At 38.6% G+C, this 23,076-nt stretch overlaps 2 protein-coding genes and 1 long non-coding RNA gene across 4 annotated transcripts; all 3 read left to right on the top strand.

Moving 5' to 3' along the window:
- Nucleotides 1-334: 334 nt before the first annotated feature.
- Nucleotides 335-2,714, top strand: LOC309715669. Its single transcript, XR_014279265.1, has 4 exons — nucleotides 335-750; nucleotides 1,049-1,207; nucleotides 1,286-1,342; nucleotides 1,765-2,714. It is a non-coding gene; the product is annotated as an uncharacterized lncRNA (long non-coding RNA).
- An 8,423-nt stretch (nucleotides 2,715-11,137) lies between these two features.
- On the top strand, nucleotides 11,138-15,207 carry LOC309716323 (N-lysine methyltransferase KMT5A-like). The gene is made up of 7 exons (XM_082550079.1): nucleotides 11,138-12,058; nucleotides 12,677-12,797; nucleotides 13,166-13,328; nucleotides 13,497-13,689; nucleotides 13,875-13,946; nucleotides 14,345-14,416; nucleotides 14,842-15,207. The coding sequence occupies exons 2-7, from the start codon at nucleotides 12,680-12,682 to the stop codon at nucleotides 14,965-14,967; spliced, it is 744 nt and encodes a 247-aa protein (XP_082406205.1). The 5' UTR covers nucleotides 11,138-12,058; nucleotides 12,677-12,679; the 3' UTR covers nucleotides 14,968-15,207.
- A 38-nt stretch (nucleotides 15,208-15,245) lies between these two features.
- On the top strand, nucleotides 15,246-22,951 carry LOC309716322 (uncharacterized protein). 2 transcript variants are annotated; one of them, XM_082550077.1, is made up of 7 exons: nucleotides 15,247-15,338; nucleotides 15,913-15,983; nucleotides 16,064-18,093; nucleotides 18,179-18,478; nucleotides 18,550-18,597; nucleotides 20,766-20,864; nucleotides 22,153-22,951. In XM_082550077.1, exons 3-7 carry the CDS (start codon nucleotides 16,746-16,748, stop codon nucleotides 22,386-22,388), a joined length of 2,031 nt encoding a protein of 676 aa, XP_082406203.1. In that variant the 5' UTR covers nucleotides 15,247-15,338; nucleotides 15,913-15,983; nucleotides 16,064-16,745; the 3' UTR covers nucleotides 22,389-22,951. The 2 variants fall into 2 exon arrangements, with proteins under 2 accessions (XP_082406204.1, XP_082406203.1); XM_082550078.1 differs by lacking the exons at nucleotides 20,766-20,864; nucleotides 22,153-22,951 and adding an exon at nucleotides 18,733-19,595 and having other exon boundaries at nucleotides 15,246-15,338.
- The last annotated feature ends 125 nt before the right edge of the window (nucleotides 22,952-23,076 follow it).

The following is a 23,076-nucleotide window of genomic DNA, read 5'->3' as shown; positions in this document are numbered from 1 at the left end:
CTACCTTCAAAAATCTGCAGAAAGTGCCTTTTGCAGCTTGGAGAACGAAGCCACAGCTCAGAATTATGCCCAACTTGCACAAGTTACACTCTCACAAATCATTGTGTTCAACCGAAGACGTTCTGGAGAGGTTTCAAAGATGCGCCTCAAAAGTTTTCTTGAAAGAGACAAAACAGCACTCCACACAGATGTTGCCATGGGGCTCTCAGAAATGGAACAGAGACTCTGTAACTATTTCTGTAGAATAGAAATAATGGGAAAAAGGGACAGAAATGTTCCAGTTCTGCTAACACCAAGCATGCTGGATGCTCTGTCACTACTGGTTAGTAGTTCTGCTAACACCAAGCATGCTGGATGCTCTGTCACTACTGGTTAGTAGGAGGCCTGACTGTGGTATTTGTGCCACTAATATCTACCTCTTTGCAAGACCCCGATCAATGAGTCATTACAGAGGAATGGACTCCTTGCGTGTTCATGCACACCAGTGTGGAGCAAAGCAGCCTGAGTATCTAAGATCGACACAGCTCAGAAAACATGTTGCCACACTCTCACAAGTCCTTAATTTGAAAAACAACGAACTTGATCAGGTTGCAGATTTCCTGGGTCATGATATCCGCGTTCACCGCGAATTCTACAGATTACCAGTTCCCACAACACAGCTGGCCAAGATTTCCAAACTGCTTTTAACACTGGAAAAAGGACAACTTTCCCAGATCCAGGGGAAATCACTGGATGAGATCAAAATAGAAGGTTTGTATTGAAAGGAGCAAATATTAGGGCAGTAGTTGAATATTATGCTTTATCAACAGAATTAAAACCTAAAAGCACAGACCATTCTGTTAAATGTCCATGATTTAAGGTTCTTGAAGTCTATTGTTTCATCACTTTGCAACATTTGGCAAACTGCAGAGTGGTGGCCTTAAATAGTAAAACTATGTACTATAATTTCCAGTATTTGTTCTGTATTTTGTCATATCTCGTTGTTAATGTGAGGTTTTTGGGGGGTTTGTGTTTGGTTTTTTGGGGGGGTTTTCCCACAATTTCTCAGATGAAATTGCATTAAGTGATGCTGAAACAAAGGACAGTGAGAGTGAATCAGATGATGATGACACAGCACTCACAATGTTGGCGTGTGGCACCAGTGAGCCTGTACATGCAGTAGCTGATTCCACAAACACAGCGCAGCTCCAAGACACTGTAGATTGTGGTAAGTTACCACTAGCTTGGTTTCTGTGGATAAAATGTTTGTTACAAATATTAAAACTTAATCAAATTGTGTAATCAGCAGATGAAGGACCACTCACAATGCCTGCAGCAAGTGAGACTGCTGCTCCCTCTGAAGGTAAGGGGTGCAGTTGGTTCTCTAAGCTTATTATTGTTTCATCACTTTGCAACATATGGCAAACTGCAGAGTGGTGGCAAAAAGTCACTTGGATGAGTGACAAAATGTTTCTCCCACTGAAAACGCTACGTCCAGATTAACAGAATCAACGTTTTGGGATTTACTTACCTGGATGATTGAGCATGCATCAAGAGACTTTTATTCAACTTTTTATTCAGTCTTTTATTCACAGCGGAACACTAAATGTCTCATTTTAGAAATTTGATAAATTTTCAAAGAGAATTTTAGCTCGTTTTGATATTGATGGTAGCAACACATTTCAGAAGTTAGTACAGGGTAGCATCCATTCTTTTAACCACCAAATGTTTTTTTTGTTTGGTTTTTTGTTTGTTTTAACTACTACTACTTTATATATCTTCCAGAGAAAAATGCTGCTCAATCCCACAATTCCCGAAGAGCTCCCAAAAACATGTGGTCCAAGGCTGAGGTTGCTGCAGTGATGAGGCATTTTAAAGACCACATAAACGAAGGGAAACTAGCCACCAAAAATGAATGCAGTCATTGCAAATTGGTAGAAGATCCGGTGTTGGCAGGAAGAACAGTTCAAAACATAAGAGATTTTGTAAGAAACAGAGGATTAACTGCAAAAAGGCAGAAAAAAATGAACTAAAATAACTGTTTAGAGAGCTGTGGTTTTACATCTTGGTCAGATTGCCAATTGTTGTTAACACTGATGTTCTGTTTAAAGAAAAAAAAGTTCTTGTTAAATACAGAAGTAGTTTGTATTTCATAATTTTTACATTTAATTTATTTAGGGTTTTTTTTGACGGGTTATATTTAAAATAAAAAATTATAAATGCATATTTTCTCCCCTTAATATTTACCTTTAAACTATTAAAATTCATTTTAAATGTTTTTAATTTTTCTGTTTTCTATATTTTTATATTTCTGTGGGAAGCGTGGGCATTTTTGTCCATAGATTTCTTTTTTTATTTATGGTTAAAATTAATGTTCAGATCCAAGAACACTAATAAAATGATGTTCCAGTAATCCTGTGTCCTGTCAGATGTGTATTCATGGTAATGATGAGCTATTTACATATTACATCATTGTCCCTTTAAAGACCCAATATTGTTTTTTTTGGACCTCATAAAACACATTGTTGTCAAGTGGACAATGTCTCCAGAAAACACAATAGAGTCTGGTTGGTGTGTATCAGTGTATCTAGACTTCTATAGGGAGTGTATGAGGTCTGAAGTGACCCAAATTTTTTTCAGATTTTTTCGAACACTTTAACCTCGCTCCCTTGGCTCTAAGTCCTTTCAAAAGGGTAGTCCACTTAAACCACCACCGGGCGGATTGACGTAGTATAGTCCCGCCATACCACATAGACCCGTATGTATGTATGTATGTATGTATGTATGTATGTATGTATGTATGTGTGTAAACATGTATTAGCTGGACATTTCGTCTGAATACACACCACACTAGAAGGACATTTTGAATTAACAGGACAGAGGCGGTGTCCTGCTAATTTTGACTGAAATCTAACAACGTAGAGTGGTTTCTATTGGTCCACTAACCCTAAAAAAAACAAAAAAATCAAGATGTCGGTTTAATACATATAAACTTGATTTTGTGTTAAATCTGTGTATCACCAAGAGTGTCCCTGGTGGTAGCGTGTGTAATAGCAGGACCTCATGAATATTCACACATGTGTGAATAATAATGAGGCTTGTGTGTAGTTGTCCCGCCAATTCTTACACAGTCCTTCCAATTCACATGTGGGTTAGATAACTGGTAAATGTTCCAAAATGACCACACCAAATGAACCACTGTATGTTGAACTTAATTGTAATAAAAGCCTGCTTTACCTTGTTGGAAAGAAGACATATGAAGCTTTGCTTTTATATGAAACACTAAGGTTTTGTGTAATTATTCACAGTTATACTAAGTAAATACAGTTACGTACTTACAAAGTGGTATGAAAAAGTATTTGACTGATAAGTTATTTATTTTTTGGTTTGTTCTCTCATTTATCCGTTATCAGATTAGATGAAGAGAACCTGAGTGAATACAAATATAGGTTGTTTTCTATTATCTTATTTTTCAAGGGGAAATGCTTTCCTGGCCCTGTGTAAAGAGGATATTGCAATTCTAAAACAAATGTAAAAAAGAGTGACCTTTATTGGGTACACCTCGAACTGCTCGTTAACTACTCACTAATTGGGCAATCACATAGTGGCAATTCAATGCATTTAGGTGTCATGGTCCTGGGTCTCTCGACCCAGCATTTTGAGTTTGTGGTTATTTTTTTATTCACTGTTTTAGGTCCTCTTGCCTTCACGTTTATCTGTGTTCCCTGGGTCTTGTGTTCACCCTTTCCCTTCACTGTGTGTTTTGTATTTATTGCCGTCTGTGTTTTGGTTTTTTGCTGCTCCATGCTTTGTTGTTCTGCTTTCTTAGTGTACAGTTTTGATTATTATTTTCCCATGTTTCGGTTATCATGGTTTGGTGTTCTGTCTCTGTGGCTGTATCCCAATTCAGGGTCTGCAGCCTTAAAATACGCAGCCTTAGCAGTCCACAAGGGCCGCGTACTCAAAGACCGCTAAGGTCGGAAGTGAGAGCAACCATGATACTCACCGCTGGAAACGTTTCTGTTGGATTGTGTGTCCACAGGTGTTTGTACTTTGCGTCACAATAAAATGACGGTAAAAGGCTCCGCCCACTTCCTATCCATGTCTCACCATGCAACGACTTTGTGAATGGACTGGAGAAGTGTAGTGGCAGAGTCCTCCGTCAGAAATAAGATGTGTGTGTTGACTTTTTATTCTCCCTCAAAAATATTATGCCATGACGTGGCCCAGAGCAGCTCTGCTAACAGTTTCATACAGTATTGTTTGACAGAAATAAAGGAGAAAATTCATTTGTTTTTGTTCATGTGTTTGTTTTTCTATGAGCTTTGATGTGATAAGTATCTGAGGCTGAGACCACGGGACTGTAAAACATGATTGTTGGGCTTCATTTCTGTACTGAACAGTCATTTTAAAATTAGTTAGTAATTAACAATTAACTAATGTTGTTCATGAAACTAAAGTGGCAATGGCAATGAAAATATAATATGGCCAATATTAAAGTTATTATTATATTAATCATTACTTGTTATTACAGCAGTGAACTTGAACTCTGTGTCAAATACTGAGCTTCAGTAAAGATTCAAGTTGCAGTTATTTATATTTCCCATCACCTTAAATCTTCACTCAAAGACAAGTATCTTTGACAGTGTATATCGATGTATTATATATAAGAGACAAATGTTGTTCTTTTAATATGTTGGTATTACTAAATTTGGCTCAATGCTGACATATATGTGTAAAAATAAAATGTACGAGCTGTGATAACCGTTTGTGATAGAATGAAGAGTAGACTGATATATTAAATATTCCTTTATTGAGTGAGGAAATCAGACCATGTCATGTCATAACTGCTTTAAGTCCTACAGAATAGATATCAGAGCCTTAAACAGGCTGACTTCTGCTAAATGGGTCAAACTGGGCACAAAGTATACAAACACATAACATATTTATAGAATATGATGGAACACTATAGATCAACTTACCTCAGAATATATAAAGCATAGAAATAATTACAGCAATATGATCCAACAAACACAGCAGTACTACTAATGCAAAATACTCAAAGCTTCCTAGAACTGAAACAAACATGGACATTTATTTTGAGGTCCATTCTGCTGCTGATACATACTTTAGGTTTGTGAATATTAAACTTGTTCCTGCCTTTCATAGTGTTTCCCTTGAAGGCCCTGAGTACTTTCTCCCACACTAAAAACACTGGAATGACAACATTATTTGAACATGACCTAATCAGACTGATTCAGGACAGACAATGAGTTCTTTTAACCTTTTCTAGCGTCCTTCACACAGAGGGAACAGTCTGTCTATTCTCTCCATCTGTCAGCTGCTGCTGGCTCTTCCTCCTCCTCTTCCTCACACACTGCTGAGTTTGTCCTGGTGGATCATCAGGGGTGCAAAGCCTCACAGATGGTGTGCAGCAGTGGATCCCTCAGTCTGTCGTCACTCTGGACACTTGCAGTTGTCACACATGGAAATCAAATGTGTGATAAGCTGCAGGATTCAAACACAAGTGTAACTTATAAATACATGTTCATACTTTTATTCCACAATCAGAGAGAAAGAAAAAGAGAGAGAGTGCAGGACAGACAGACAGGTGACAGTCTCAGGTGTACACACTGCTACAAAACAGCAAAAGAGAAGGAGGATTTAGTGTTTGTGTTATTCCGAGTGCTAAACAAGAAGAGTTCCCAGATGGTACAGTGGACACATGTGTGACTCCTGTGATTAAAGCTTCTTTCTTTCAGCTTAACGAGTGAAACAAACGTTCAAACACACGTTAAAGTCCGTTTGGCTCGACACCACCGAACAGAGGCAGCAATATAACATAGCTAACATTAACAGTGCAGTGAATCCTCCTTGTGCCGTGATATTCAGGACTGCAAACCGAGCAGCATCACTGACTTTCAGCTTGTTGTGTTTGTGGATATATGACTGACTTTAATTATCCATAAAAACATCACATTCTCTGTAAGATTAAGGTCGACTATTGAACGGCGTATATTTTAAAGGCTTTAAAACAAAGTAAACGCTGAAAGTACAAACATCACTAATGTCACATAACTTTGCCAACATGTGGCCAACAGTAATGTTTTAATGTTCTTCGTTATTAAACATTTGTACATAAATAAGTGAATTAATATTCAGTACTTACTTTTCCAAGTTTACTCTTTGGCCGCCCCGCTTCCGCTGTTTTTTTTTCGGCAAAATTATCCACACCCAACGCCGCGCTATGCATTCTGGGATATGTTGGGCCATGAAGTCTACACAGCCACATCCTTCAAATTCAGGGAAATGAAGGACGCATTTGTGGGCCACATTTCGAGCAGCCTTTGAATTGAAACTTAAAATGCGGCCTTTAAGGCTGCAGACCCTGAATTGGGATACAGCCCCTGTTGCTCTCCCCTGTCTGTGTTCTCTGTCAAATCCCTGTGTGAAGCCATGTCTCTGAGTCTGTCTCTGTGATTTTGTGTTTCCTGCTTTACTTTCAAGGTCTTTGGCTGTATCCCAATTCAGGGTCTGCAGCCTTAAAGGCTGCATTTTAAGGCCGATTACGTCACAGCGGCGCGCCGAAGGCTGTCCCAATTCAAAGGCTGCTCGAAATGCGGCCCTGAAATGCGTCCTTCATTTCCCTGAATTTTAAGGCTGTGGTGATGTAGACTTCGTGGCCCAACATATCCCACAATTCATAGCGCGGCAGTCACTGTGGACAATTTTGCTGCAGACGGCAGAAGCGGAGCGGCCGAAGAGTAAACTGTTAAACGTAAGTACTGAATATTATGTCACTTATTTATGTGCAAATGTTTAATAATGAGGAACATTAAAACATTACTGTTGGCCACATGTCGGCAAAGTTATGACATTAGCGATGTTTGTACTTTTAGCGTTTACTTGGTTTTAAAGCCTTTAAAATATAATAATACAATAGTTGACCTTAATCTTACAGAGAATGTGATGATTGTATGGAAAATTAAAGTCAGTCATATATCCACAAACACAACAAGCTGAAAGTCAGTGATGCTGCTCGGTTTGCAGTCCTGAATATCACGGCACAAGCAGGATTCACTGCACTGTTAATGTTAGCTATGTTATATTGCTGCCTCTGCTCGGTGGTGTCGAGCCAAACGGACTTTAACGTGTGTTTGAACGAGCTGACGGTTCACTCGTTAAGCTGAAAGAAAGATGCTTTAATCACCGGAGTCACACATGTGTCCACTGCACCATCTGGGAACTCTTCTTGTTTAGCACTCGTAATAACACAAACACTAAATCCTCCTTCTCTTGTGCTGTTTTGTAGCAGTGTATACACCTGAGACTGTCACCTGTCTGTCTGTCCTGCACTCTCTCTGTTTCTTTCTCTCTGATTGTGGAATAAAAGTATGAACATGTATTTATAAGTTACACTTGTGTTTGAATCCTGCAGCTTATCACACATTTGATTTCCATGTGTGACAACTGCAAGTGTCCAGAGTGACGACAGACTGAGGGATCCACTGCTGCACACCATCTGTGAGGCTTTGCAGCCCTGATGATCCACCAGGACAAACTCAGCAGTGTGTGAGGAAGAGGAGGAGGAAGAGCCAGCAGCAGCTGACAGATGGAGAGAATAGACAGACTGTTCCCTGTTTATGAAGGACTGCTAGAAAAGTTTAAAATAACTAATTGTCTGTCCTGAATCAGTCTTATTAGGTAATGTTCAAATAATGTTATCATTCCAGTGTTTTCAGTGTGGGAGAAAGTACTCAGGGCCTTCAAGTTACACACTACGAAAGGCAGGAACAAGTTTAATATTCAGAAACCTAAAGTATGTATCAGCAGCAAAATGGAGCTAAAAATAAATGTTTGTTTCACTTCTATGAAGCTTTGAGTATTTTGGATTAGTAGCACTGCTGTGTTTGTTGCATCATATTGCTGTAATTGTTTATATGCTTTATATATTCTGAGGTAAGTTGATCTATAGTGTTACATCATATTCTATAAGGATGTTATGTGTTTGTTTACTTTCTGTCCAGTTTGACCCATTTAGCAGAAGTCAGCCTGTTTAAGGCTCTGATATCTATTCTGTATGACCTAAAGCAGTTATGACATGGTCTGATTTTCTCACCCAATAAAGGAATATTTAATATATCAGTCTACTCTTTGTTTATCAGAAACAGTTATCACAGCTCGTACATTTTCTTTTTACACATATATGTAAGCATTGAGCCAAATTTAGTAATGCCAACATATCAAACGGACAATATTTGTCTCTTATATATGATACATCTGTATATACACTGTCAAAGATACTTGTCTTTGAGTGAAGGTTTAAGGTCATAGGACATATAACTGCAACTTGAATCTTTACTGAAAATCAGTATTTGACACAGAGTTCACTCACATGAATTTCACTCACATGTGCTGTAGAAGTGATTTGATTTGAGAGTTCAAACTCACTGCTGTAATGGCTTATGATGATTAATATAATAACTATAATATTGGCCATATCATATTTACACTGACTTTAGTCTCATGAACAACATTAGCTAATTGTTATTTACTAGCTAATCTTAAATGACTGCAGTACAAATATGAAGGCCAACAATCATGTTTTACAGTCCTGTGGTCTCAGCCTCAGATACTTATTAAATCACACAAAGCTCGTGTAGAAACAAACACACAAACAAAAGTTGTTCTCTTTCATTTCTGTCAAACAAAACTGTATGAAACGTTTCCAGCGATTGGTGTTATGGTTGCTAGGCAACCTGGGCAGCGCGATGGAGGCTAGACCGTCCCATTTCACAAGCCTCTTACTTCCGGCCTTAGCGGTCTTTGAGTACGCAGCCTTTGAGGATCGTTGAGGCTGCGTACTTTAAGGCTGCAGACCCTGAATTGGGATACAGCCTTTGTCTCATGTCAGTGTTTTCAGTTTTGCTTCCTTGGTCTCGTTAGCCCTGATGTCTCCCACCAGTGTTCACCTCCTGCCTCTCATTCCCCTCGTTATGCCCTGTGTATTTTAGCCCTGTATTTTCTGTGCTCCCTGTCGCGTCGTAAACGGCACTAATCCTGTGCTGTGTGTCTCCCCGTGGATTAGTTTTGTATTGTCTCTTATTTTCCAACCAGCAATAAAGCTGCCGTTTTTGAGTTTCACTCCAGTCTTCCGAGAGTCTGCATTTTGGGTCCTTTTCCTCGTTCCTGCCTGCACACAGCTGAACTATGACATTTAGGTATGTAGACATGGTCTACATACATACCTGCATGTTAGACCTAATCCCGAACCAAACTATTTAAAGCGGTATTTCCTTTAATTGTTCTCCAGTTTTGGATATAATGAATTTAATTTTAGAAAATGGATACGTACCATAGGATTTTAAGGTTGCTGTAATTAAACCTCTATTTAAGAAACCCTCTTTTAATCAAGACAACTTAATGAACTATAGACCTATATCTAATCTTCCCTTCATATCTAAAATTCTTGAGGTAATAGTTGCCAATCAGGTGTGTTAGCACTTAAACAATAACGACCTGTTTGAAGAGTTTCAATCTGGCTTTAGAGCTCATCATAGCACTGAAACAGCTCTGGTGAAAGTTACTAATGATATTCTCATGGCCTCAGATAATGGACTGGTGACCATTCTGGTTCTACTGGACCTCAGTGCTGTTTTTGACACATTCAATCACAATATTCTCATAGAAAGGTTTGAAAATGTTGCAGGGATCAAAGGAACAGCACTAGGCTGGTTTAAATCTTACTTGTCCAACAGACTCAAGGTTTGTTTACGTAAATGATAAATCCTCTTCAACCTCTATGGTTACTTGTGGCGTACACCACAGGGTTCTGTACTTGGACTGATCCTTTTTACTATATATATATATATATATATATATATATATATATATATATATATATATATATATATATATATATATATATATATATATATATATATATATATATATATATATATATATATATATATATATATATATATATATATATATATATATATATATATATATTCCCTATTGGTAGAATCATTAGACAGCATGGGATAAATTTCCATAGCTATGCACACCTAAATCCTGATGAACCTAATCAGTTATAAAGATTACAGGCATGCTTGGAAGACATAAAAACCTGGATGTCTTCAAACTTCCTCCTTTTGAATTCCGACAAGACAGAAGTTGTCTTTGGACCAGAAGCTCAGAAAAACAAATTACTTGGTCAGTCCCTTCATCTGGATGGCATTAAATTAGCCTCCAGTAATAAAGCAAAGAACCTCTGTGTTATTTTTTGACAAAGACATGTCATTTAGATCTGACATGAAAGAGGTTTCTAGGGTCTCCTCCTTCCACCTCCGTAATATTGCTAAAATTAGAAACATCCCATCCAGGAGTGATGCTGAAAAACTAGTTGATGCCTTTGTTACTTCAAGGCTGCATTACTATAACTCTTAACTATCAGGAAGTCCACATAATGCAACTAAAAGTCTTCAGCTGATCCAAAATGCTGCAGCCAGGGTTCTGATGAATATCAAAAGAACAGATGACATCTCCTCCCGTGTTTTAAATGCACTTTAGAACAGCACGCAGCAACACTACATATGAGCGAGCGGAGGGAGGCATGGGGTCTTCACAGAGCCCCACTCTCTGCCAGCCATCAGGGCGGGGGGGCCTGAAGGTGGAATTGGCCATCTGATCGAGGCCTGGGTTGCAGCGGCCCCCTGCCACTGCGGAGCCGGGGACGGTCTGCTTGATTTCCACCTCAGGGAGGAGGGCAACATCTGGGTCTGGGTATGAGTTCCCCCTCCGGGGCAAGAATACCTGGACCTGGGATGTAGAGAATGTTTGGGGAGTGTGATTGTGTGTACAGTGTCCATTTATGTCTGTGTCCACGTTGGGTGAGGGCCGAGTGTTTGTGGTTGTGTGTATGAGGGTGGGAAGGTATGTTTGTGTCTGCCGTACACATCACCACAAACAACACCACAAGCAGAGCACAAGTTTTAAGCCAGCGTGGTGTGATTATAGATGCCGTGCAGGTGGGTCCATCTCACATGCAGCGGCATCGCAGAACACGCCCCGCCACATACCCTCTTCCCCCGACTAAGACCGAGGAGCCACCTCCCCCCCCCCCCCCCCTCTCCATGAGCAAGCGAGGGAATAGGCCTGGAGCATCAGCGCCCCAGCCCAGCCACGGGGAAGTGACTACCTGGGCGTTCGCCTGTAGATCTAGCGGCGCTGGTGACGAGGTGGTTCCAGGGACCGCCCACGCTTCCAGCGGCACCCCCATCCCGCTAGCGCACCAGCCTGTGGCTCACCTGAGCCGGTCGTTCCCTCGCGCTGTCCAACAATTACAATAATTATACGGTTGCTGTAACAGATTGTAGATACAATGCAGGTGAGTCCATCTCACCTGCAGCAGCATCCCAGACCAGCCACAATAATAAAGATTTTTCTATTTCATTATAAACTTTGTCCTAATTATGTCATGAGTTTTTACTATTTAAAAAGAAAAAGAAAGCATCACAAAAACACTTAAGGTCATGAAAATTAATTGTATTGCTGCAATACTTAAATATCTGTGGTCTAATCTATTTTTATTCACCAATCTCATTGTAGCAATAATATGCCTTTTTGGTCCAAGTTAATTATTTGAATTTTAAAACTCTTTTAGCCAAATAACTTTGAAGTTGTTACTAAAACTCATCATCCCCATTTACTACTTTTGTTTCATTCTTTAAAAATTTAGAAGCATAAATATCAGTCTTTTGGAAAAATTACATTTTATACAGTATTATTAAGTCTACATATTCCAAGTGAGTTATGTCAGAATGCACTAGAGCAATTTAACTCTATTACATCATAGCATTCTATTTGCAAGAATCCCAGTGTTAATCCACTGTTCTTGGCCAATGATATCCACTCCTCAGCACTATGGGGGCGCTAATGTACATCTACGCTGGTTGCCAACCACCATGAACATTTAAAGAGCAGAAGAAGAAGAAGAGGACACTAAAGAGTTCAGGTGCACGACATGAGGATTTAATGAGACAGCTTTTATCTTACTGCTTTCGTGGAAGATCAGGTGAGAACCATACAAATTCCCTTACACATGATGTTTATATAAATATATTCATCCAATAAAGCAAAGTAATATAGGTTATTATATTACGTTCGGATACACCAAAGCATCTAATTTTTGACAGTTTAGCTAGCCAGCATGCTAGTAGCAAAAGTTTGACATTCTGTTGCTGTTGGTTTGATTAATTTTGGTTTTAGCATCACAAAACTTGTGGTTTTAAAACTAGTGAGATCTGTTTTCAGAAAATATTTTACAAATGAAACAAAAACTGTAGGACAAATATGCTTATTGTTCAACCATACTAAATCATTATTTTAATTTATAACTTTAAGAAATATAAAAGGTTAAGGAAATGTGGATATGAAAATTAACTCATTAAGATTTGCAGTAACCTTAGACCAAATAAAATATACGAAACAGAACTTCCACAGGTAGGGCATGCAGCCTCTGACACACAGTGATACAAGATAGGAGGAACTGTTGGGAAACACAGATATTTGGAACCTTTAGGGGAGCTCTCCCCAACATAAATAGATTTTTCGATCTGTTTATTTCTATGTCTACATACATTTTGTAGTATAATGTGTTATTTCTAAAGTCATTAATACCTGATCTTTGCAGGGGATGGCGGCAACAAGGCCACGGAGAGCTAAAATAAATCCCATACAAGATGCTAGGTATTACTGCTCCTTAGGTGAAGACAAGGCAGGATTTGATGTGAGGTATATTGATTCATTTAAAGGTGAGTTGATTCCAAAGAATGCAGTCAGCTTCTCAAAATAGAAATTTTTATGTTTTTTGTAGTTTTTTTGTAGCATACCATGCATGAGAAAATTAATAATCACGAATATAATTATACTTGTTTTATTATTATTATTATTATTATTATTATTATTATTATTATTATTATTATTATTATTATAATAATAATAATAATAATAATAATATTTCTATTTTTTCCTTGTCTTTCCCCAAGGAATTATGAACATGTTACATGTTCCAAAATAAATAATACAATATAATCAAATAAAAAACATTTAAAAACAAGAAGGATTTTAATTAAATGGTTTATAGTTTATTGCCCAATTTGTTTTTGATGTGTGTCTTTAGGTCGCGGTGTGTTCAGCTGTCGGTCATTTCAAAAGGGAGATTTTCTTTTTGAGTACAGAGGACAAATCATAACTAAAGAGGAACAAGAAAACCGAATGAAACTTTACCATGATGCACTCAAGGTTTTCATATTTGATTTCAAGTTCAATGGAAAACAGTTATGGTATGTAACTGCTTTGATAAAGGATAAAATACATGAGGTTTACAAATTATAATATTCAAATAATATTTTGAATTGAATATTAAAATGTTATTCAGACGTTCTACAACCTAATATACTTAATGACTTTCTTTACAGAGTGTAATTGTTATTGTATACTTTTTGTTTTAGTGTTGATGCTACCAGAGAGGACGGCTCACTTGGCAGACTTGTAAATGACGATAATGTGAATCCAAACAGTAAAATGACAGTTACCAGAGTGGATGGAAGGCCCCATCTCTGTTTGTTTGCAATCAAAGATATTGGTCCAGGAGAAGAAATCACCTATAACTATGGTGATTCCAACTGGCCATGGAGAAGCAAGGTATAATGTAAATAGTACAGTATAAGTATAAATAGTATTAAATGAATAAAGGCTATACTGAAAAGTATGCATACACACACGGGTCCTGTGTAATACTCAACTGGACAGGTCCAGACATTAGGAGGACTGTATTCATCTTGGCTAGACCCAAAGACTGCCATTCATTATTCATGCTTCTTCCTTAGAAATCCAACATGGTGGCATCTCAGGCTGTGGATGAGATTGCAGCCAGTTCCTCTCCTAACGACGCAACAAAGGTAAATTGGAGTTTCAGTGTCAGATTGTTTTAGTTGTAGACTGAGGTGCTAGTTATTAGGCAGTATTGAGGTATGTGGGTCCTTGGTTATCTTGACCAAGTAAGATGCACGCATTAGGAGGACTGAGATTTGAAACAGGAAGTATAAACAACTGAGTTCTACCTACAAGTGCGCCCACACACACGGGTCCTGTGTATTACTCAACTGGACAGGTCCAGACATTAGGAGGACTGAGTTTAGAAATGAATTCAGATCAATGAGAGTTACTCTGGCAATTGTGCATACACACACACGGGTCCTGTGTATTACTCAACTGGACAGGTCCAGACATTAGGAGGACTGTATTCATCTTGGCTAGACCCAAAGACTGCCATTCATTATTCACGCTTCTTCCTTAGAAATCCAACATGGTGCCATCTCAGGCTGTGGATGAGAATGCAGCCAGTTCCTCTCCTAACGACGCAACAAAGGTAAATTGGAGTTTCAGTGTCAGATTGTTTTAGTTGTAGACTGAGGTGCTAGTTATTAGGCAGTATTGAGGTATGTGGGTCCTTGGTTATCTTGACCAAGTAAGATGCACGCATTAGGAGGACTGAGATTTGAAACAAGAAGTATGAAACCCCAACCCTAAATCTGGTTTGCATAAAGACGTAGTTCTCGGCTTGGTTGAAATGAACTCTGATGTAGTTAGATCGCATATTTGAATTTCAGCTGATCAAGGAGCAAGAATGAAGCTTACTATAGGAAGGAGCATGTAAATACAACCGAAACAATCGCTAAACTCTTTCCTGTTAATGCTAAGCACATTTATGTAACATTGTTGTGTAAAGGCCATCCGTTATGTCTTGATGGATTCATGACTTCATGATTTAATTATACTTTTTTACACTCCCAGTCAAAACTTTGGACACATCTTCTCATTTCAGAAAGAACAAATTGTAAGTCTAATCTTTTTTGGGTGTTGTGGGTCCACAATGAATTTTCTTTTCATTGTGGTTTTGTAATATATACCATAATATAAAACCTAGAAGAACAAATTGTTTTGAAAATTGATCTATATACAGCAGGTATTTTTCCCTTTAAATTTTGCATTGCAAAAGTTACAAAAATTGATTTAATAGTTTTAGTAACACTTGAACCTGTTTTTTTTTTTTTCCTTCCGTCCTTAACTCCTTTTTAAAGAGGAACCAAAACAACTATTTGGTTGTGATATTTTACATCACAAAAGTATGAATTTTGTTTTTGATTACACTGTTTTTTTTTTTTTGTTTTTTTTTACCAAACAGGACTGCGATCATGATCTAGTCCCTGATGAAATGTCAAGTTTAGAAAAATGTTTTGCATGTGGAGGACCTTTTTCGCCTCTGAAATGGAGTGGTGTGAGATGTGAAGGTAATTATTTAATTATGGAAGGTTGGGTACATTAGAATATCTTAAATATGATCCATAAGGAACACTATAAAAACTAATCCATAAGTAAATATGATATGTTCATAATGAACCTTTTACATCTGCACTTTTTACATATTTACTTACCATGTCATTATTAAAGCTGCTATACCCAATTTGCAAAAACAAGTTAGCTTAACATATTTTTTTTTCATGTTCATAACAACATTTTAACAAAGCATAGCTATAAATGTTGTTTGGAGATTAAAGAAAAAAAAAATGAAGTGGTTCTGTTGCATTTGTCTAAAACCATCAGCCAATAACATGGCTCAGTCCAGAAAAACGATAGAACAGTCTTTCCTGACTCCTTAAATTCTACATTAACATGGCTCCACCACACTATGCACTGGCCTGTTTAGCAGCAAAGCACACCAGGGGGTGTGGCCTATGGATAATATCCAATGGGAGGGGGGAGCCTTCTTGACTGTGTTTATGCTTCCATCTAGCCTGTTTTTTTAAATTGGGGAAAGCGGCTTTAACTACCTTTCTTTTATTAACTTAATTTTTCTCTGTCTAGTTTGCTACCAGTCCTGGCACAAAAGATGTTATGTTAGCCACAAGGTGAACCTCACTGAACCTCTTCCAGAGGTAAGTGTTTTTGCAGAATTCTTCTCAGTAAAATATGTAAGGTAAACAAAGTCTTACTTTGTGTTTTTGATTGTTATTAGGTCTTTAGTGAAGATAGTTCAAGTGAGGGGGCTTCATCAGAAGAGGAATATGTGCCAGATTCTATAGCTGACTCAGACAGCTCATGGGACAACAAATCAGAGCCTTTAAATATAAGTTGCAAACAAGTACAAAACTCTGAGATCTCCAGCAGTCAATCTGCTTGCAAAACGAAAAGACCTCGCCTAGAAAGTTTTTTAGAGAGAGTAGGACAAAGAATTTCAGAAGATGCCGAATCAATATCTGAAGATGGAATTGGCACAAGACAGCTCGACGTATCAGGGGTTATTGCCACAGCAGAAAAGTCTGATGCTGAAGGCATTGTTGATGACTCTAATACTACGGCTGAAGATTCCTTAAAAACATCCTCCTCACTAAGAAACAAAACATACTGCTACATTTGTGGAAAACTACAGACAAAGTTTACACGTCATTTAAAAACTCATGAGAAATCACATGCAGATGTTGCTCGAGTTTTAAGTCTTCCCAAGAAGTCCAAAGACCGTTTGAAAATGCTTTCTAAGCTGCGAAACAAAGGAAACCACAGACATAACTCGGAGGTCATCGCAAGTGGGATTGGATCATTAAAAACCAGACGCACATCAAAAAAACCCTACAAAGGAAAAGACTATATTCACTGCATTTATTGCGAGGCATTATATCTTAAAAGAGATCTTTGGAGACATGTTCGTAAATGTTCTTCAAAACCAGTGGAGGCCAATTCAGAGGGGGGGACGAAAAAAGGTCTTGTCCCTGGCCTGTATGAGTGAGTCAGCTCTGTGTCAGCAAGTTTCCCCCGGTGTTTGGAAGATATTAGCTGTCATGAAAGATGATGAAATAACTTCTACTGTGCGAAGTGACTTCTCTATTCTTCAGCTTGCTCAATCATTCTTTAACAAACATGGGAAAGATCCCACCAAATTTGACTACATTCGCCAGACACTCCGAGAATGTGGAAGACTTCTGCTCACACTTCGGAAAGAATGCTCAATACACACTTTTGAGGATGCTGTAAGACCTGCAAATTTCAATGTGGTTATCAAAGCTGTTAAGAAGGTGTGTGGGTATGATGAAGAAAAGAACTGCTACTCGACTCCAAGCCTTGCTTTAAAGTTGGGACACTCACTGCAGAAAGTCTGTGATATTATACATTGCAGAGCACTGATGGCAGAAGACAGTGCACTGATAAAGTCAACCCAGAGTTTCAAAACCCTTTATGCTACAAAGTGGTCAGAACTCATCTCCCATACTGCATTAACCACACTAAACGAGCGGCACTTCAACAAGCCTTCCACACTTCCTTTCACAGAAGATGTTCAGCGTCTTCATAGACATCTGGAGAAGACTACAGAACAAGCACTGAAGGACTTGGAAGAGCATAGTTCACCAAAATCATACAGTGAACTTTGTAAAGCTACCATGGCAAATGTAATACTATTTAACAGGAGAAGAGGGGGAGAAATTTCAAAGATGACACTGAATGGCTTCCAGGAGAGAGACACTAGTACCCTGCACAAGGATGTTGCAATTGGACTGACAAAATTTGAACTTTACCTTTGTCAACACTTCAGTCGTGTAGAATTGAGGGGTAAACGAGGACGCAAGGTTGCAGTGCTACTTTCACCAGACATAGTGAATGCCATAACACGGCTGACAGAGAAAAGACAAGACTGTGGTGTTCTGGCAGAAAACATATTCCTGTTTGCCAGACCTCATTGTCTGACTCCCTACAGAGGACAGGACTGTTTGAGGATTTATGCGACTGAATGTGGGGCTGAAAACCCTGAACACCTACGTTCAACGCAGTTGCGCAAACATGTCGCAACTTTGTCTCAGATCTTAAACCTCAAGAATCACGAGTTAGACCAAGTTGCCAACTTCCTAGGTCATGATATTCGTGTTCATCGTGAATATTATAGACTTCCAGAGGCTACTACCCAGCTTGCCAAAATATCCAAACTACTGATTGCCATGGAGAAAGGGTCTCTCAAAAGCCTTCAAGGCAAAACACTTGAAGAGATTGAAATCGAAGGTAAAGTGGTGTTAAGGTTAAGAATTATACACGTTTCCTGCACTATAACCTTATAATTCATTAAGACAATCTTTTATTTTGTTAGATAACCTACAGTTGACAGATTCAAGTGAAGAAAGTGAGGTCGGAGCGGAGCGTGAGGAGGTCGGAGCGGAGCGTGAGGAGGTCGGAGCGGAGCGTGAGGAGGTCGGAGCGGAGCGTGAGGAGGTCGGAGCGGAGCGTGAGGAGGTCGGAGCGGAGCGTGAGGAGGTCGGAGCGGAGCGTGAGGAGGTCGGAGCGGAGCGTGAGGAGGTCGGAGCGGAGCGTGAGGAGGTCGGAGCGGAGCGTGAGGAGGTCGGAGCGGAGCGTGAGGTCAGTGAAGGAAATCTTGTATATCCACAGATTGGTAAGTACAATGTGATTAGTCTCAACTTTGTTCAATTTATGAAATCACATGACTAATAGACTTTATTACAGATTCTATAGATACTAGAATGATGAAGAAAGTTGTCAAGGAACCTCCAGGTATGTGTTTGTCATCATTTATTGAAGCTTTTACCTTTGTAACTACTTCCTAGACACTTTTGCTATCTTTGATATCTTTATGTAAAAAAAAAAAAAAAAAAAAAAAAAGATAATTCATTACTATCATTTTTCCAGTGATTGTTACCTTTGTCCAAATGGTAATTTAAAGAAAGTCAAGGATCTTTCTAAAGACCAGCTCAACAGAATAGAAAGGTCAGTTTTGGAGGATGGTCAGGTAGGAAATGCTAGTTTGAACAGGTGATTTTGAGCTGTGATTTAAAGTTCTAGAGAGAATCTAATGAGCAGAGGAAGTTCCAGAGGGTGCAATTAGCAGTGGCAAAGGATTGTACCCTCAGATTTATGATTTTGATGATGGGGGTAAGGAGGTTAGTGTTAGCAGTGTTGTGGGAGAGTGACAGTAAAGACAATCCCTCAGGGTGGCGGGGGCGAGGTTGTTGAAGGCTTAAAAGTTGATTAGGAGTTTGCACTCAATACTATAGTCAGTGTGCAGCCAGTAATGTTCTTTTTAGGATGTGGTGATATAGTCTCTAGAGTGAGTGCAGTAGAGTAAGGGGGCAGCAGAGTTCTTAATAGATTGCAGTTCTTGGAGGTGAGTTTGGGGAAAGCAAAGATGCTGGGATTCTTTTTGAGGGTGGAGAGAATGGATAGGATTAGGAAGAACAATATCATTGGGACTGCACATGTTGGAAAAAATGTCTACATTGTTCTACATTGGCCAGGTTGAGGTTGTGTTGGGCATGTGCAAACAAGGGACAGTGAGGAAGGTTTGTTGAAGGATGTTAGAAAGGAAGCTGCCCTGCAGGAGACAGAAGGAGATGAGATTAATCAAGAGAGATGAAAATAGTTGGTGTGTGGAGGGCTGATCTACTACTCTTTATTTACCTGGTTTGCGCTTCTGAAGTATTCCCTCTACGCTCTCATCCTCTTTCTACAGTAAATCAGTGGTGAGTGGAAAGTTGACCAGTCACCGGAGTAGTGATGGGTCGTTTGCGAACGAAATGGCTCTTAGAGCTGGTTCTTTGAAGTGAACGATGCGAGCCGGCTCCTTATTGGGAGCCGTGGATTTTTTTTTTTTTTTTTTTTTACTTTCTCTTGCCCTCTCTCTCACTTTTTTCGCTGCACGTCAGCCTTGTGTTTGCGCTGAGTAGAGACGGGAGGGGCGCAAACAGAGCCTTGCGTTTGCACCCCTCCCGCCTCTGAGCAGAGGGAGGAGCTAGGGGCGGTAGTTACACTCGCAACAGCAGTAGCACACGAAAAGAGCAGCAGGGAGAGAGAGAGAAAGAGAGCCGGGAGCAACAACAAGAGACAATGTCGTCACATTAGAAAGGTGGAGTAAAGAAAATGAGTGACACCAAGAAAAGAAGCAAAATCTAGAACCATTTAAATTTTACTGACAATACATAGGCAGAGTGTAGAGTCTGCAAGAAAAGGATATCATATAGAGCCGGTGCACGGGCACCTGAAAACTGTCCACTCATCAGTGCGATGGGAAGATAAAACACAGTGAATTAAGTGTGATATAAGTGAAGCTGCCAGTGTGTCTACCCACTGAGCTGAGCACTGGGCACTTGGTATTTTTAAATTTAAAGTTTAAATTTTAAAAGTTAAATTGTAAATGGTAGGTTTTTGTATTTTATAATTTATTTTTTAAATTTTATGTGGAGTGAATAAATAAAAGCAGATTTATATAATGAACATATATACATAGAAAACACGTTTTTAAACATTAGTAATTCATTTTGTGCATAATTTTATATTGTTGTTAATAATAAATGAATGAAAGCAACAAAATAACCTGAAGAGCCGGTTCGGGAGCCGAAAGAGCCGGCTCTTTTTAGTGAGCCGAGCCGAGAGAGCCGGATCTCTAAAAAGAGCCGGAAATCCCATCACTACACCGGAGTCTTGTTTGGAGAAAAATTCAGCCTTGTATCTTTTAATATCAGCTGTAATAGCTCTAGCCATATTCCACATTCACATGTGTCACCTTAAACTAAAAGTCATAGTTGCGACTCTGGATTTATCTTAGAAACCATATTCAAGATTTCAAGGTCCATTAGTTGCTTGACCACATTCAGGAGCATTTGACATTACATTATAAGAGATTTAATACAACAAATATATGCTTACTGTTTTGTTTTGTTTTTCAGCACAAAGTAAAAATGGAGCGGGTAAGGTCATTGAACCCAACAGAATACTAAACAAGGAGATGAAGCCAAGCAGTAAGAAGAAAACAAATAAACAATCTGGTAAATGGTGACATGCATACAAAAGTCACTTAAGCACAAATGTAAACTTCATGCATTTTTGAACCCAGTTATCCACACCACCCAAGCCAGTATGGTGACTATGCTCATCTTTCTGCCAGGGACCGTACCATAATTCTACAACTTGGTTAGACAATTATATTAACCTACTTGGTAAGGTAAAACATAAATCACATTCAATGTGGAACAATACCTTGTATTAAGTAATGGGATAAATGTTTAAATTACTTTCCCTATGCCTGTTTTAATCTGTAATACATTTAAATACTTATCATTTTCAAAACAGCAATGCACCAAAACAATTAATAAACAAAGCAATGAGAACATATTATGATTTGGGTTTTTAATTTTGAGGATTCCTCAACCATTGGGCTTCTACATTATCTCCATACTCTGAACATCATCTTATTCCCATAGGCAGAATCTGGATAATATTGGAAAATTTGGGCTGGTTTGGCTAATTGTGGGCTGTAACCTGAACGTCTTGAAGAAAATTATGTTCACTGAAAAAACCTGAAGGCCCACCTCATGGTCAGGCAGGGTCCACCCTTGTTTTTAAATAAACATTTGAGTCAGACAGTTATATATGAAATGTTTGAGTATATGTTATACATTTCAAATTATTACAATATCATGCTATACATGTTTTTTGTTGTATAACGGTGTGTGGAATAAAATGCTCTCCATCCATAGTGATTTGCCATAGCTATTTATTGGAATTCTGACTTAATGTGGGCTACCTTTCAGAATTTTACATTTAAATAAATGTATTCATCCATTGTAATAAGTATTTAAACAGTCAGCATTACAGGATTTATACCAAAGAAACACTGTTACAACAAATTCACCTTAAAGGGGACATATTATGCAAAACCCACTTTTTTTTGTTGCTTTTGTATGTATATTTGGTTATGAATTGCCTCCCGACTCCTTAAGTGTAGGTTTTCAACAACTAAAAAAGGAGCTCTTTTAGGTCCCAGGTAGTGTATTTTGCACAATCTAGCATAATCACAGCCTCAGCACCTGTCCTCGTGGACAATGCAAAGGCCGTCTTTGGGCTGTGTAGACTAAACACTGTTCTTAGCAGGGCTGTAAAACTAGTGTGTGCAGAACTCAATTCTTCGGCTTATTTGAAGGAAGCCGATTATCGCCATTATATTTTTGCATCCTACAACCATGTCAACTCACACAATTGAGCATAATACGTCCCCTTTAATTTAAAAATTGTTTAAAAAGTAGTTTGTTTACATTTATTTTTTTCTGCTTCTAGCTTCTCTGGAAAATGCAAGGAGGGTCAAAAAGCATCCTTGGTCTCCCACGGAGGTTGCTGCGATAATGAAGTATTTTGGCGAACATATCAAAAAAGGAAAACTGGCCACTATTATCGAATGCCAGCAATGCAAAACTGCAGAAGATCCTGCTCTGGCTGGTCGTTCTATTCAAAACATCAGAGATTTTGTGAGGAATCGGGGCGTGTCGTTGAAGAAAAAAGAAAATCCTATGTAGAGGAGTCTACATAACTCCAAAGTACTTCTTGGAGGAGTTACAAAAGATATTTTGTATGTTTTGGTTTCTCATTTATTTATTTTAGAATTTTACTATTAGAAGATTGGTAAATTCATTTTGTTGACACTGTTTTAGTGCATCTGATCTAAGAGGACATATAATTTTATATTGCCAGTTATTTTCATTTCTGTTAACAAAACAATCCTGTTTTTGTAAAATGCACTCAATTTGTTCCTTTTATTCACCTGTTGCCCTTTTAATACACACAAAATACATGTTTGTGTATGGCCTTTGTCCTGTTAATAAAGTTAGCCCTGACAATTACTGTTCATGTCAGGGGGAGGAGCCAAGTTACCTAATTAGTGTTGTCCTCTTATTACACCATGTTGTCAGGTTCTTATATTTTGAGTTCTGGTGTGTTTTTCACAATTTTGAAGTGAGATTTGTGTTGTACAACTCAAATGGGATTTTTAAAGATGCACTTCATCTATCTAGCACAAGCGGAAAGGGGGGTCCGTTTAGTGTTGCAAAAATCTTGTTTGAAAAAAAATTGTCCTTCCAATTCACCTTTACCAGTGTGTGTGTGTGTGTGTGTGTGTGTGTGTGTGTGTGTGTGTGTATATATATATATATTCACAACACTGTGGTGTTCAACAAACATTGCTTCTTTACTCTACTAAAGAACTTG

This window comes from Aulonocara stuartgranti (genome assembly GCF_965226115.1).
Source record: "Aulonocara stuartgranti genome assembly, chromosome: 10".
In the NCBI taxonomy this organism is placed as follows: domain Eukaryota; kingdom Metazoa; phylum Chordata; class Actinopteri; order Cichliformes; family Cichlidae; genus Aulonocara; species Aulonocara stuartgranti.
This window is presented reverse-complemented; position numbering and strand designations above follow the sequence as displayed.

Coding starts and splice junctions, on each gene's coding strand:
- LOC309716322 (XM_082550077.1), top strand. CDS start 16,746: ATGTTCGTAAATGTTCTTCAAAACCAGTGGAGGCCAATTCAGAGGGGG. Junction 18,094..18,178: donor TGAAGAGATTGAAATCGAAG/GTAAAGTGGTGT, acceptor TTATTTTGTTAG/ATAACCTACAGTTGACAGAT. Junction 18,479..18,549: donor TCTTGTATATCCACAGATTG/GTAAGTACAATG, acceptor ACTTTATTACAG/ATTCTATAGATACTAGAATG.
- LOC309716323 (XM_082550079.1), top strand. CDS start 12,680: ATGGCGGCAACAAGGCCACGGAGAGCTAAAATAAATCCCATACAAGAT. Junction 13,329..13,496: donor TTCAATGGAAAACAGTTATG/GTATGTAACTGC, acceptor TTTTTGTTTTAG/TGTTGATGCTACCAGAGAGG. Junction 13,947..14,344: donor CTCCTAACGACGCAACAAAG/GTAAATTGGAGT, acceptor CTTCTTCCTTAG/AAATCCAACATGGTGCCATC.